Genomic DNA, 16476 nt, shown 5'->3' on the forward strand with positions numbered 1-16476 from the left:
GATCTTAATTCTCTGCAAAAAGATCCTGTGCAGTAGTGAGTGGTGGATACATTTCAATGCATTGGTAAATCTTGACATGCTTATAGTCGCACATGCACACACAGCCATAACATAACACATACCGTGCCCTCGATTTCTCCCTCGACATAATATGTCCCTAATGATAATTTCCCTGCACACTGCTCCCTGTGAAGCTTTTTTCTCCTGGGCTTTTCTGAAGTGCACAGTTTCTGGTGGTTCTTGTTCCCAGGTTTGTGTGACTTAATGTGACCTTAGCAGCTGCTGGCCCAGCTTATTTGGATTTGAGGCACATTTCCATTTCACACTCGGCACTGCTCGGCCTGTTGTTTTTAATACAGAAGCTCTTACCAGTGACATAATTGCAGCCACGTTTCACTCATGCTAATTGTAATTTGCGCAGACGGGCAATTAAGACCTGCCAGCAGTTTGACAACATTTTTATTAAGGATGCGTGTCACGTTTCACTACACTACAAACTTGTCTAACCATTTTCTGACTGACAGTCTACTTGAGGGTTCCTCACAGGGACCAACAACAGGCACAGGGCAGGTGCACATCCAGGAGGAGATTCCACTCCATCACAAACACCCAGCCAAATAAAGGAACAACAAAGCGCCACCCGACTGACCTGAAAGAGCTCACATAAGCCACCCATTGCCTCTACCTCACTTCGCTGTTCATTTCCTTCAGTTGTAGCTGCAGCTTGCAGGCCAGAAGGGGGCATTCATAGGACCCCGGATATAGGGCGAGGTGGAATATAAACAAATCATCAAAAGGTGGCTCCGCAGGCTTGTGAAGGCAAGTGACTGGGGGGAGCTGTTAAATAAATCCTCTGCCGCCGGCGGCTTTCCTGTCTTCTCTCTCTGTTTCCCGGCACTCAACACCTGTCTTCTGGAAAGGCGTCATCCTTGCAGTTCCAGTTATTTAAAAAATGCTCTTCCAGTTCCAAGAAGTACTTTGTCAGCAGAGTGACATCATTTTTTTTGCAGGCGGGACGTGCTTGGCCTCTCACAGAGGTTGTGTCCACACCAAAAACATCTGTGCTGCACCGAGCCACTCTAAAAGAAAAGAAGAATAATGCAGGAGCGTGACTTCCGCTTCCAGTCCTGTCAAGGCTTTGTGCAAAAAAGTACATTTGAATGAATGCTGTGGTAACTGATGGGATTTTTATATAAAATTATAATGGGCCACTTTTACTTAATTGAGTATTATGGATTTATGAGATGCTACAGAAGTGAAGTCAGATATAGCCATGGTCAAAACTTGATGTCAGAAGATCAGTCTTCAGGTTTAAGGAAATTCTTTAAATTCAAAGTGACCTTACAGAAATAAAAATAAAATGGTTACAACATTGATGCACTTGAACACATCATTCAGTGATGTAACCTGGGGGGGCATTACAGTAATCCCTCCTCGATCGCGGGGGTTGCGTTCCAGACCCCCCGCGATAGGTGAAAATCCGCAAAGTAGAAACCATATGTTTGTATGGTTATTTTTATATATTTTAAGCTGTTATAAACTCTCCCACCCTGTTAACATTATTAGAGCCCTCTAGACATGAAATAACACCCTTTAGTCAAACGTTTAAACTGTGCTCCATTACAAGACAGAGATGACAGTTCTTTCTCACAATTAAAAGAAAGCAAACATATCTTATCTTCAAAGGAGTGCCGTCAGAGAGCGCTCGATAAGAAAAGCAAACAATCAAAAAATCAATACGTGCTTTTAAGTATATAGAAGCACCACGATAAAGCGGCATTTTGTAGAGGAGCGTCCGTGTTCTCTGTGCAAACAGCCCCTCTGCTCACACTCCCTTCGTCAGGCAGAGAGAGTGAGAAAGATAGAGAGAAGCAAACAAGCACCGCGCAGGAAGCAAATCTTATAGCATTGAGGAGTTTTAGTTAATATGTAATACATGCTCTGATTGGGTAGCTTCTAAGCCATCCGCCAATAGCGTCCCTTGTATGAAATCAACTCGGCAATCAAACTGAGGAAGCATGTAACCTAAATTAAAAGACCCATTGTCCACAGAAAGCGGCGAACCAGCGAAAAATCTGTGATATATATTTAGATGTGCTTACATTTAAAATCCGCGATAGAGTGAAGCCGCGAAAGTCGAAGCACGATATAGCGAGGGATTACTGTATATATTTCAAGTCTTTCAATATCAGATATCAGGAGTGATCAGTCCCCGGTTAGCACCCAAACTGCAAGTAACCACAGTTCACTCCTCTTAATCCACAGCCATCTGCTGCTTCTGTGATGGTTGTAATGGCTTTATTCGTATGTACAACTGTGAGGCCTCAAAGACTGTTGGTCTTACACAGAGACAAGAATACAAAGCATCCATAGCACACCTCGATGGACATGTACCATGTCCACACTCTTCCTTCTTCCCAAAGTACTTAGCTATCTTGTACGCTTGGGCATCCTCCATCCTTTCCTTTTAAGGAACTTTAAGTTCTAGCATGGCCACCTGCTTGGGAGTTTCTGAGAATAAGATGATATCATGCCTCAGGGAGGTCTCTAATTTGGATGATAAATTTCTTGCCTCGCTTGATTACAGCTTTTGTCTAAGAGTACAATCGTCTCATCATTAGTTGTGCATACTAATGTTCAATTTGCAAAAAACAGTTTTTCCCCATGGATTTTCCTCTAGAAATTTACGGGTATGAAAGAGGTGAATGGTGTTACCAAACCCTTAAAAACCTTGTAAAACAACAAAACACCCTTTAAGTGAGTTTCAGTGTTCCAAAACAACATGCAAAATAAAGTTTATCATCAGTTTTGTGAAACTGAATGCAAACGGAAGAGTGGCCATTTGGCTCACCTCTCCCTATTATGTTGTGATGTTATGGTATACATAACCAACTGAGCGAAATTCAGGCCACTGAACAATTACAGTTGTGGCCTTCTGTGTGTTGGTCAAACATGAGGATATGAATGTTCTTGTCACAATTACAAAATATTTTTGATGAGAACAGGTCATTCAGCTCAGCCAAGCTCTCCACTCCTATCCACATAATTTCTCCATAACAACATCAAGTCGAGTTTTGAATGTCATTAGAGTCCTACAGTCCACCACACTACTTGGTAACTTATTCCATGTGTCTACAGTTCTTTGTGTGAAGAAAAACTTCTGAATGTTTCTGTGAAATTTACCATTTATAAATTTCCAACTGTGTTCGTGCTCTCATTGAACTAATTTTAAAGTAACAGTCTCGATCTACTTTTATTAACCCTTTATTATTTTAAACACTTCAATCATGTCCCATTTAACATTTGTTTGCTTAAACTGAAAAGAGTTCAACTGCTTTAATCTCTCCTCATTACTCATCAGCTGCAGTCTTGGAATCGGCCTAGTTGCTTTTCTCTGGACTTCTTCACACATTGCTATGTCTTTTTTGTAGCACAGAGACCAAAACTGTACACAGTATGCCAGGTGAAGCCTCACTAGTACATTATAAAAACTGAGCAGAATTCCTTTGGCCTGTAGTAATTGTTCTAATGCAGCGTTTCCCAACCTTTAAGTATTTGCGACCCGAGTTTTCATAACAGTTTTAATCGCCCCCCCTAAAGTTTTTTTGAAAGGAGCCCACTAATACCAATTTGTTCTTTTTTAATTAATGATATATCATAGATGCATATTTTATTATACCTACTTAACTTTTATCGACATTTATCTAACTCTATATTTATTTTTCTAGTATCAGAATATAGTTTAAGTTAATTTGTTTTGGTTTCAATAGATGTATTTTTCATATTTTTGATTCTTGTTCACATTTTTGCGCCCCACCTAGGGGGGCCCGCCCCACAGGTTGAGAACCACTGTCCTAATGTTTTAAATTGGCCCAAATGTGAGTGTGGGTGAGGGCATGTGCCGCATGATTGGGACTGTCACCTTCTTAAGAAATGTTTCCTGTCTTGTGCCAAACACTATTGAGATTGACTCCTGCCCTCTGCAACAATGAACTAGTTTACGCAGGTTTGTGGATATTAATATCAAACAACTTGCAGAGTACTAAAAGAGAAAATGACACAGGAGGGCTGCAAATATTTTCATGAAAAGTCTGAACTTAGTCCTAACCTGAATTGCTAGCCAGTTGAACCACTTCCTCTCAACTACTGACTTAGTCAGGTCTGCATCTTTACTTGGTACATAAAGAAGAGTCGTGAGTCATTGTTAGAAATTAAAGTAGATGTTGTCAATTTGAGCTGGCCAGTGAAGTGACGCCTGTATGGTATGACTGGTTAGTCTTAAGAAAGCATTTCCTTTTATCATTTAGGTTCATTTACATAACATTTGAATATAATTTAATTTGCACCAATCAACACACAGATAAATGGTAAAATCCCTTTTTCCATTATGTATTATGAAAATTCCAAAAAACATTAAAGATATTAAAAGACTGAAGAAAATATTTGGTTTATAGAAAAAAGACCTATATGTAAAATGTTATCAGAGAACAAAATCTAAAGTTCAATGTTGCATATGACCTTATCTTCCAATTTAAATGTGTCTCCTAACAATCTGCACATAGTGTGGAGTAGAAGTTGAAAGAACAACGATATTATGTTTGAGAGCTGATGACAGATCTGAATGGGTACAAAATAACTCCACCAATCAGGAAGACCACTTTTATATACTGTCCCCTGAAGCCAACCAGAGAGCGAAAGAGCCATTTTAAAAGTGAATCTGATCATCTTGATGAAGCATTTCCGATGCATGCATGTTTCTCTACTCTGAGGAGCCGCAAACCGGCACTCAAGGGGTTAGTGTTTGTGAGGAAAGTACAAGGCAGCTTTGAGTGGCAGCCATGCGCTTCATAGCACGGTTACCATTAGTCTCTCGCTCGGTGCATCTACTGTTCTGAAATCTCACGTTGAATTATTGACGAGAGCGTGCATCCCGAGAGAGAATGCGTGTTTTAGAAGGTAGCCGTGGACTGCCGTCCTGTGAAAATATAATCCTGCTGTATCAGCCCCCCAGCAGAAGCACAAGTTCATCTTCCCAGCTTGCAGTGTGCTTGCTCAATTAGAAAAAGTCAATGCAGGCCATATTGAATCCTGCTCCCCACCTCCATATTAGGTGTTTAACCCTTCCTCTCCTGTTTACAGAACTGTTTCAACCCTGATAAATACTGTGCTTCAGACTAAAGTGCACTGCTTCAACATGAACATTTGTGAAATCAGTCCCCTTCATGCTTTGTAGCAGATTGGTTAAGTGTTGTACTCAGGCCGACACAGTGTGAACATAATAAATGTAAAACCCTTACAGTAATTCTGCCCCTGACAAGGACTACCACCACACTCCCTTGGCCAGCTTCTTGCCACCAACATTTTGTTTGGGCCCTTTGTTCTTAGCATCACATCTACTGGTGATTAGCATTATTGGGACTGCCTTCAGGTGGTTTGGGTCCTACCTCTTGGGAAATTCTTACTATGTTGTCCTAGTGTGGAGAGATGTCAAGCATGCACTGAGTAAGCACAGTGCTGTCCCAAATGTAGGTGCTGGACCCTCTCTTCTTCTGCCTATACACCTCCTCACTAGGCCCTATCATCCAGTCCCATGGTTTCTCTTACCTGTGCTGATGATACACAGCTGTACCTGTTGATCCCTCCAGAAAACCACACGGTATCAGCTAGAATCTCTGCACATCTCACTGATAGTGCAACCTAGATGAAGGAACACCACCTCCAGCTCATTTTGGCAAAGAAAGACCTTTTTGTCATCCAGATTTTCTACTTTTATTCTGCTTGTTTCATTATTGATGATACCCACCAAGTCTGGGGTCAACTTTGAGGTGATGATTGATGACCAATGTAATAAGGAGACAAAACATAGAAAAAAGATTTGGAGTACTACCTTGGTGTCCCAGTATATGTGAAGTTTTGGCTGCAAAATTAAAAGCACACGTTTATAGACAAGAGTCCAATACAGAACCCGAGGGATGGAAGTTTAGTGACGGCTTACAAGATGTGATGATAGGAGAGGGGAGGGTCCAGGAAGGAGGAAACCGGAAATGACTTCAGTGGTAGGGATGTCAGTCAGCCGGTATGCAGAGGGAAAAATAGAGCAAGGAATAGAGAACAGGGCCAACCCCTGGTTTTGCAGGTAATCACACATACTCATGCCTAGAAACTGTCTCAACTGCACACACGTTTGACACCAGCTTTGTTTTTTATGGTCTCTTGGTCATGCAGATTCACTCTGTACAATATCCACAAGATCGGACTGAATCTAACAGAGTATGCAACACAACTCTTGGTCCAGGCTTTGGTCCTGTCACTTATGGATTACTACAATAATCTGCTGGCAGGAGTACCAGCATGTGAAAACCAAGCTGTGGCAGATGACTCAAAATATAGCAGTACATCTGGTGTTCAAGCAGCCAAGGTGGGCACATGTCACCCGTCTCTTCAGATCACCACATGCGCTGTCTGTAGCAGCGCATATTAAGTTCAACTCCTTGATGACTGACTTATGGCTAGTCAAAGGGTCTGCACCTGTGTGTATCGAGACACTTGTGAGGTCCTAAGCTCCTTCTCAACCACTCAGGTCTGCTGACAAATGGCATCTGCTGATGCTGCCTCTATGTGGTATTAAATCTCAATCCAGGCCTTTCTCAAGCTTGTGGAAGGAACTACCCACCTCCCAGAAGTGTTTGAAGACCCTCTTGTTTGGTGACTATCTGTCTAACTCCGATTACGTTTTGTAACCTAGAAATTGTAACTTGCTTGTGTTTTCTCTTTTGAGCTCTTCAATTGTGAGGGTCAATTTTGTCACCTTGTCCTTTAATACAGACTGATATATACTCGATTACGTTGACCTCTTTCAAACATCACTTTAGATTAAAACATCTACTAAACTAAGCAAATAAATGTAAATGAATGCACTGTTGTCTCACAGAGTCATGTTGGGGTGAGTGGCTGACCTTCTCCTACAGCCACCCTATCCCCCACTACCATCAGGACATGACTTCCCACCACCTCTTTCACATCAAGTCAGCCAGTTATCCTCACATATGGTGCCTGCTCTAATGGTGTTTCAAACACCTCATGCTGCACGGCTCCTCTCCTGGAAACAGCGGTTGAAAACAAAGCCTTGATCCCCAGGAGTGAGGAGCGTGGCACATTTGTTACCCTGGCGCATGTGGTTTGGTACGGCTGCTTAGCACCTGCAGCTGCCAGATTCTGATGGAGGAGACGGATGCAAGTAGAGCAGACAACAGGTAGGCACTTGAATTTAAAGACAATTTAAGACAAACAATATGCTGTGTGCTGCAACTTCCGAAGCTGCAGGAATCTGGTTTGTGAAAGTAAAGGAAACAAAAGCTGGGGGATTTGAAAAGCTGGCATTGTGCTCAAGGCTCCTGCATCTTCAGTGGTAGGAGTTGGAGTGAGGGGGTGGGGGAAATGAAGGCACACAAATGGTAAAAAAAAAAACATAAATAGGCTTTGTGTAGCACATAATGAAGCCGTTCAGATGTTTTCATTCAGGCGACCTTGGTTCCCTAGCGAGGGCCTTCATTACAACGTTTGAAGGTTGCTGTCTGTATTGAGAGTGAGGCCTGTTGAACAGAGCTCTGCTCGGCACCGCATGTCCATCAGAGTGGCACACATTAACTCTTTAGTGACCATTGCCCTCCTATGGAGATGCTCACCATGCACCTTATCAGGTGTTCATTTCATGGAGTACATTTGACAGGAGGAGACACATTGCTAGTTCTTCAGGCTACTGAATTTCACGGTGTTAAGAGGTAGTTTTGTACCATGTGTCATTTCAAGAAGAACCAAGGATGCTTTGACTTTATGTCATGTGGGCCAGAAGACATCCCACAATACCTGAAGTCAGTCAAGGTGTTGCAGCATATTTATTTAACTACACTGGCAACCAGTTGGTGAGTAAAACGTGGACAGCCAAGGCTTGGTAGTTTAACTGTTAGCTGCTTTTCTGTGATGGTGTCTAGTCATACCCACGCTGTCTCTTCAACCTGTTAGGGCACTGATGTGCAGGAGCCAAAGTGTGGACAGTGACAAAATAAAGGAACTAGAGAAGGCTACAAGAAAACACACCAGCAGTTGGCAGATGTCCTACTGCTTATATGATCACAGGGCGTGTGCAAATACACTGGGTAGAAGACCACTGTGACCATGGCATCAGGCTTGTACTCATTCTGCAGCAGGCCATTACAGTCTGGATGTGGGCTCGGTTACAAACTGTCAAGTGGCAAATCGAGGGTGCAAAGTGCCAACTGGCAGTGCACAGTGTCCGTGAGAGTGACGGCACATTTGCATTCCAATAGACAATTACAATTGTGGCTGTGGTGTGCCAACTGGCCATGATAATAATGCAGAGGCCTTGGGGCAGTGAATGGGCAATGTGGAAAAAGTAGTATGAAAATCAAGGGTAGGTTCCATCTCTCATAATCCTAAACTATGCTAGATTATGTTAGATCTTTATTGTCACATACACTACAAGGGCACCTGGCCAATCACAAAAAATTGATGATGCTGTTGCGCATATTCTTTGCTACACAGTCATAGGTGAATAGTCTGTATAGCAGTGGACTGAGGTAGCAATCTTAGAAGTCAAACACTCAGCTACAGATGGTGAAGCTCAGACTAAGGTCTCTGATTTTCAGCACCAGGATGCTGGGTACAGTAGTGCAAAAAGCAGAGACGTAGAGCATCTTGACAAAGGTGTCTTTTCTTTCCTGATGTCCTGGAACAGTGTGTAGGGTGAGGGAGATCACCCATAGATTTGTTGTGTTGGTAGGCAAACTGTAGTGGATCCAGGGTAGCAGGGATGTTGTGGGTAATGTGGATCATGTCCAGTTTGAGAATGTCGCATTTAATTCACAGGTGACGTCATTGTTACTTCATTCTCCCTTGTTGTCTTATTGAACCTTTTGATGGTGTTTACCTTGAAAAGTTACAAATAAATGTACTCAACCGATGCATTAAATATAACATCTTAAAAGTGTCTCTTTTTTCCCCAATAGGTGATGGAAATTCCTCCAAAAAGAAGCGATCCCACACGGGCCATCCTCATCAACAACTGGCATGTGTCCAGGCCTGGTAAAGAGGCCATCACAGTGATCCTGCATGGTGCCACCAATCTGCCACCCCTGAGTGATGGTGCTGTGCCACAGCCGTTCGCCACTGTGTAAGTGTGAATGCATTCTTGTTATTAACTGTGGAGGAGTGACGAGCTTCCTCTTTGTCTTCTGTAAGTTTCACAAGTGGCGGTTGTCCTGCTATGCTTTGGTTCTCAGACGCTGTCAGGAGCATATTTCAGCCCGAGTCTCTCAGTAGGCCTTATTAATATGATCACAGAGAAAACATGGGCAGCATTTGTAGAGCCCTTGGGGGGTGGGAGTTCCCCACAATAACACACCTTTAAATGTCATACATTGCATATATAGTCAGCCATAACTGGACACGTGCTATGAAGCAGTGGCTTAGGCATTGGACTTTAAAACTTTTCGAGTGCTGAAAAAGCCCATGTTTGCGCCTGCAATAAAGGCACTTACAGCAGCGATCTGCTATCTAGCATACTCCCCTACCCCACTTTGAGCTTCATGATTATAAATCTATCCAATCAGACTTAGATAAATAGATTTTAAAAGAAAAAAGTATGAATCATAGTTGGTGGATATAGGTGGGCCACGACCAAAGCAGATGTCTGATGGGTCATTTTTATGAGATTGTAAATTTAATACTGCCATGCAGCAAAGGAAAGAAAGTCCACATGAACAGTTTTTCAAATCGAGGGCCCTGTGGTGCAGCAATTTGAAAAAACAGAGAGAAACAAAAGATGCAGCTTTGATAAAAAAAAACAAAAACTAAACTATAACTGACATTCTGCGGTGGGCTGGCACCCTGCCCGGGGTTTGTTTCCTGCCTTGCACCCTGTGTTGGCTGGGATTGGCTCCAGCAGACCCCCGTGACCCTGTAGTTAGGATATAGCGAATTGTATAATGGATGGATGGATAATTGACATTTTCAAAAAAATAAACTGGAATAATAATTTAAACCAGCACTTTGAATAAGCTGTAAATACTGCAATGGAGGCTAATCAGGTCAGGAAAAAGCCAAAGCAATGTGTAGTCCAATTCTGTGGCATCCCATAACACCAACATAGATGGGAATAACAATGTGAAGGATGACAAGGCCACTGCAGGAAATAAGACGCACCTAACAATGCCAATGTCAAATGAACTGTGTTTGTTTTTTGTTTTTTTATTTGGTGCAAATAAACAAACCCAAGCTGCCCAGTTATATATTACCTTTATGCCACCAAATATTCAATGTTTCTTAACTGTGCTATCAGAAGAAAGCTGATTTCCCATAGATGTGGTGTAGCACTTCACAGTTTGTTTATTACATTCATTGCAATAATGAGCAAAAAAAGTTACAAAACATTGATCTAATTTAAAGTTTTGGAGTGTTGTTTCTATTTCAATCCCTACGTCTAGTTTACTATTGACATACAGTATGTGATGATGATGATGATGATGATGAAAGTAAACGTGTGTGCCTAGTGGGGATGATGAGCTGAGCTGAGGGGTGCCTTTTGAGCATCAACACCCAGGAGCCTGTATTGGTTTTAATCTTGCCTTGCCTCAGACAACAAGACAGAGCGCCAAGGGAGAAGGTTTTATGTTTAATTCATGCATCACATATTAACTTAAAGTTTCTAAATGTGCCAAAACAGATGCTAAGCAAAGTGAGTGTGACAAAATAAGGCCAATACAACCTGGTTGAGTAGCAGCTCTTTCTGTAGAAGTCTAGGTGTCCAGTTTGCCTAGATAACCAAGTGGCTCTTTGTTTTAGTAAGCTGACTTGTCTCTAATCCGGCATGGACTTTAGATGATTGCACTGGTAGAGACAGAAAGACTCTTGAGTTTCTCTATTAGCCTGGATTTATGACGGTCTTGTGCTTCCTTGATGAGTCTCTTTGACCAATTGAACGTTATAGTTGTGTGGTTGGCTCCCCTGCCATGTTTAGACCTCATGCTCTTTGACCAATCCAGTTTAGGTAAGTGAATCTTCAGCTTCTTTCCATTGTAGCCCTTGCACTAAGTCAGACTTGTTTTTTGTCCTTGCATATCTTCCATTTTCATTTAGGGGTTCCTAGTTCTTACTTTATGTTGGTTCTGACCTGGTATTTTCTGAGTAGAGCAGGTTTATCTTCATAAATACATGATCACTACATTAAGAAAGCAAATCACAAAATGCTCATGTCACTCCTTAAGGTAAATGTCAAAAGAGAGGGGCAACCCTGGGATGTGGACATAACTTCAATGTTGATGGAGGATGTCTGTAGCTCATAGATTTACTATAACATAAAAGTGATAATCTCGCTCTCTGTGTCTGAGGTGGATATACGCTCTCTCCTTTCATCTCCTTGTGATGATGAGCTGTATTAAAGTGCACTGCAGTGGAGAGCATGGCTTTAGTCTAAACATAATATTAAAGGGTAGACTGACTTTTCGATTCAATAAAATGAATGCAACATCTTTCTCCACACCGGACCCTCAACTTTTGCATAAAATGCATCAATAAATAAGTAAATAAATAATGGATAGCTGCTGCTATAATGACAAAGAGTTTAGGAGGCTGGCTTAGTCTAATTGCAGGTTTAACTGTATAGTAGTAGTATCTTGTTCTGTATTCTGTTTAATGCTGGCACCCTCAAATCATTCTTATATCTATTATAACTTGCTTTGTAAGTCACATTAGATAAAATCATCAGCTAAATAAATGATAACAATAAATAAATTACTGTATATGTCCTTCCTTTTATTAACGAAGAATTCATTTTCCTCTCTGTTGTTAGAATAACATTACTCACACAATTCCAGAAATGTGCAGCGTGTGATGCCATCAACACAACCATTTAATGACAGTCTTGGATTGTTCAAGATTTGGCTACCTTGAGTGTTTAAGCGAGGTTCATTCTGTAACTCTCTAACTACTTTGCATTCAGGATCTTTGATTTTTGATTTAGCAATTTTGGTTCGGTGAAATATTTAATCGGTTTCCATGTAATAACCTTTGCTCAAACTCGACCATATTTTGTCTCCCAGTCCTTTTATTGGCTCTTGTTTTAAATGCAACACCCTGCTCCAAACTCATTTGACTCTTCTGCATCACACCATTGTACATCCAGACTTTAGGCTGCCATGTACTGCTGCCACCTGGTGACTCTACCGGTAGCTGCATCTCTGAATTCTTACAGTCTTAAAGAATTTTGATTCAAAGTCTGAATTGAACTGAACAAAGCTTTGATTCATTCTGAGGATCAAAACTTCTCTTTTGCAAATAACCACTTATAGATATCAGTAAGAGCCGCCTGGTACAATATTCCTCTTGTGCAGGGATGGCAAAAAGATGCAAATTTAATGAGTCACTTTCTTTCCCGCATAGCAGAACTCCTTAGGGTGCTCTGTTACTGAGAAGTTAATTTGAGCCGACGTCTGCTACCTTGTTAAAGCAGTTGATATGAGTCCTGATGGCAAACACAGACGGAAATAAAAGGCCAAGTTTACTTGTGTTTGCTTGTGTTTGTGTCGAGCTTCTATGCAGCTTAACCCTTTGTCACCAGCACTGGCAGCTAATAGTTTCTGATGACTTATACCACCTAACAGGACAATCAAGGCTTCTAAGGTTGATAGGTTAAGAAAATCAAAAGAAAGAAGCACTGGGCTGGACACTCAGTGACAAGGATGTCATTTATAATTGGAACGACACTACTAATTACAAAGCTTATCTCATTCCTCCACCTCTGCTGCGTCTAACTATTCTCAAGAACAGTTCATATTTGTGAAATGTCAGGGACCTGCACACTCTGTATGTAAGCCAAACACTGTAATAGACAACCAAAAAGTGATCAAAGTTAAAAACAACGTCATGCAAACAGACAATTTCTTCTGTGTACCAAAATACATACATACATTCTGGCACATTAAAAAACACAAGAGTTGGGTGCCAGTGAGAATGTGCCACCCAAGCAGATATTCAAATAATCAAGTAATAACCTCAGAAAAGCTTTCTAAGGCCACTGTTCTTGTATTAACTTTCTCCTACCTGCTGCCTAATTGCGTAACAGCATTATCTTGTCAGTAATTCTAATGCTGTAATTTCATTAATGCTATGACAACGATTAACAAGTCAATCATCAACTGACTTGGTCAAGTGGATGTTCAGAAAAGTAATCAGTGAAAATGTAAAATGTAATAGACATTATGAAAATTCAGCAGTAGCTACATGCTGATGACACACAGCTACAGTATATAGAAAACTATCTATCTATCTATCTATCTATCTATCTATCTATCTATCTATCTATCTATTGTAAAATGAAGCCACTCGACACACGTATAAAAGGTTTGGGGCAGCCACCCATATAATATTCCTAGCTGCAAAGGAGTCTTTTAAGTTTCAGCACTGATGTAATCAGTACGGAGTCCAAAACAGAACTGCTCAAGGGTTGAAAAGATGGCGGTTTTAAATGATCAAACAGGAAGTGACATATTAACAGGAAGTGATGTTGGTTGACCGGAAGTGATGTCTCTCTGACATCAGTCTGGGAGTCAGGACAGGAAGTGACAATCTTCTGGGCGCCGGAACTGGAAGTGACGTTTTCCTGGGCGCCGGAACTGGAAGTGACATTCCTGATTCAGATAGGCTTTCCTGCGGCTGGTCTGCAGAGATAGCAAGAGAAGGTTTATTGCACCCCGCCCTCCCCTGGCCTGGAGTGGAATTACCATTACTTGGTCCACACAACGTCCTCCTATTCACACGTGTGTGACACTATCTATCTATTATATAGTGCCTTTCATATCTATCTATCTATCTATCTATCTATCTATCTATCTATCTATCTATCTATCTATCTATCTATCTATCTATCTATCTATCTATCTATCTATCTATCTATTATATAGTGCCTTTCATATCTATCTATCTATCTATCTATCTATCTATCTATCTATCTATCTATCTATCTATCCATCCATCTATTCTTTGTCCAGACATAATATCATCACAGGAAATTTACCAGGCTGTTTTATTTGTGAAGAAAGTTGTTAAATTGTTATAGCAACCCATACAAGATAGCAACCCATACAAGATATGGTGACATGGATGCAAGTGAAATGATAGTAGGAGGACAATGTGATGACACTTTAAAACTGGGGCTAGTAAGTTACTGCCATGCAATATGACCTTCACATAGGCTTTGTTTGGTGTTAATAAGACTTGCAAAGCACCAATGACTACAACCTGGAGCAGGCGCTACCTACAGTACATGTGTTCATCACTTACAGCCACGTCACAAAAGCTTAGCCCCTTTACCACCAGACATGCCCATGTGCCGTCCACTTCGCAGCCCGTCTTTTAACTTAACACTACTTCATATCACTAGAGTTTCTTTTCCGGCTCTGCTGTTTTTCAGTTTCCCATCCATAGGACTGCTTAAGACTCCAATATCTAGACTTCATATCTATCTATCTATCTATCTATCTATCTATCTATCTATCTATCTATCTATCTATCTATCTATCTATCTATCTATCTATCTATCTATCTATTATATAGTGCCTTTCATATCTATCTATCTATCTATCTATCTATCTATCTATCTATCTATCTATCTATCTATCTATCTATCTATTATATAGTGCCTTTCATATCTATCTATCTATCTATCTATCTATCTATCTATCTATCTATCTATCTATCTATCTATCTATCTATATAGTGCCTTCTCATCTATCTATCTATCTATCTATCTATCTATCTATCTATCTATCTATATAGTGCCTTTCATATCTATCTATCTATCTATCTATCTATCTATCTATCTATCTATCTATCTATCTATCTATCTATTATATAGTGCCTTTCATATCTATCTATCTATCTATCTATCTATCTATCTATCTATCTATCTATCTATCTATCTATCTATCTATCTATCTATCTATCTATCTATCTATCTGTGTTATATAGCTGTGACCCTCTATAAGATAAACAAATACACCAAAGCCCCCAGTTGCTTCTTATTGTATAGAATATCCGGCTGCAGTAGAATCAGAAAGTTTTCAGACCCGTTCACTTTATACACACTTTATTATGTTGCAGATTTCATTTCAAATGAAAAAACTGGCCATTTTTGCCCATCAATCAACATAATGACAACGTTTTTAGAAAGGTTTGCAAATTTATTAAAAGTCTCATCCTTTGCTGCGGCACTCCAAATTGTGCTCTCGTCCATCCTCCTGCTTGGTTAGACTATATGACAGTGTGTCTAGACCTTGATTGGACTCCTCCTGTGGCAAACTGAACTGATTGGACATTGTTTAGAAAGGTACACTTGCACCTGTGTATTTAAAGTATCACAATTCACAACACATGTCCAGAAAAAAAAAAAAAACTCTCTGTAGACCTCCATGATTAAGCTGTGGTGACATATAGATCAGACCAAGAGTATAAAAACATTTCTAAAGCTCTGAGTGTTCCCAGGAGCACAATGGTCTCAAGATCTGTTAAATGCAAATGAGTTTGGAACCAGTAGGACTCTTCCTGGAGTTGGTCATCTGGCCAAACTGTGTCACTGGGCAAGAAGGGCTTTAATTAAGAAAGTGACCAGGAGAGCAATGGTTATTCTTAAAGAGCTTCAGAAGTCCTCATTCTGAGATTGGAGAAGCTGTTAGAAGGATGACCATCCCAGCAGCACAACATTTGCAGGAAGTGTGGTGTAGTGGTTAAGGCTTTGGGCTTCAAACCCTTAGGTTGTGGTTTCAAATCCTGCTACTGACACTGTGTGACCCTGAGCAAGTCACTTGACCTGCCTGTGCTGCAATTGGAAAACCAAAAGAAATGTAACAAATTGTATAATAATTGTTGTAAGTTGCCTTGGGTAAATACATCCGCCAAATAAATAAATGAAAATTTATGAGGTGTTTATGGTACACAAAAGACACATCCTAAAAGGCATGGACTTTCAGAGGATAAGGAAAAAGATTCTCAAAACTCAAAATAGAACATCTGTATGTGTTTATAGACGCTACCCATCCAGTTTAATGGAGCCTGAAAGGATTTGCCAGGAAGAATGGGATAAACTGCTCAAATCCATGGATATACAAAGCTTGTAAAGACTTCCCCAGGAAGGCATGAAGCTAGAGTTGCTGCCAATGGGGCTTCTACAAAGTGCTGAATTAAAGGTCTGAATACTTCTGTGAATGAGAGACTTCATCCATCCATCCATTATCCAACCCTCTATATCCTAACTACAGGGTCACAGGGGTCTGCTGGAGCCAATCCCAGCCAACACAGGGCGCAAGGCAGGAAACAAACCCCGGGCACGGTGCCAGCCCACTGCAGTGAGAGACTTCAGTTTTTCATTTTAGATAAATTTGCAAAACATGTTTTCAATTTGTCATT

The 16476-nt window shown here is 40.8% G+C and overlaps 1 protein-coding gene across 2 annotated transcripts in view; it reads left to right on the plus strand.

Moving 5' to 3' along the window:
- Window positions 1-16476, plus strand: part of ccdc33 (coiled-coil domain containing 33) — a 335403-nt gene that overhangs the window by 112531 nt on the left and 206396 nt on the right. For both annotated transcript variants that reach the window (XM_039773700.1, XM_039773702.1), the window contains exon 7: window positions 9027-9190. In XM_039773700.1, the coding sequence (XP_039629634.1) occupies window positions 9027-9190 (164 nt within the window). The remainder of the gene's footprint in view (window positions 1-9026; window positions 9191-16476) is intronic.

This window comes from Polypterus senegalus, chromosome 12 (assembly GCF_016835505.1).
Source record: "Polypterus senegalus isolate Bchr_013 chromosome 12, ASM1683550v1, whole genome shotgun sequence".
Lineage (NCBI taxonomy): Eukaryota > Metazoa > Chordata > Cladistia > Polypteriformes > Polypteridae > Polypterus > Polypterus senegalus.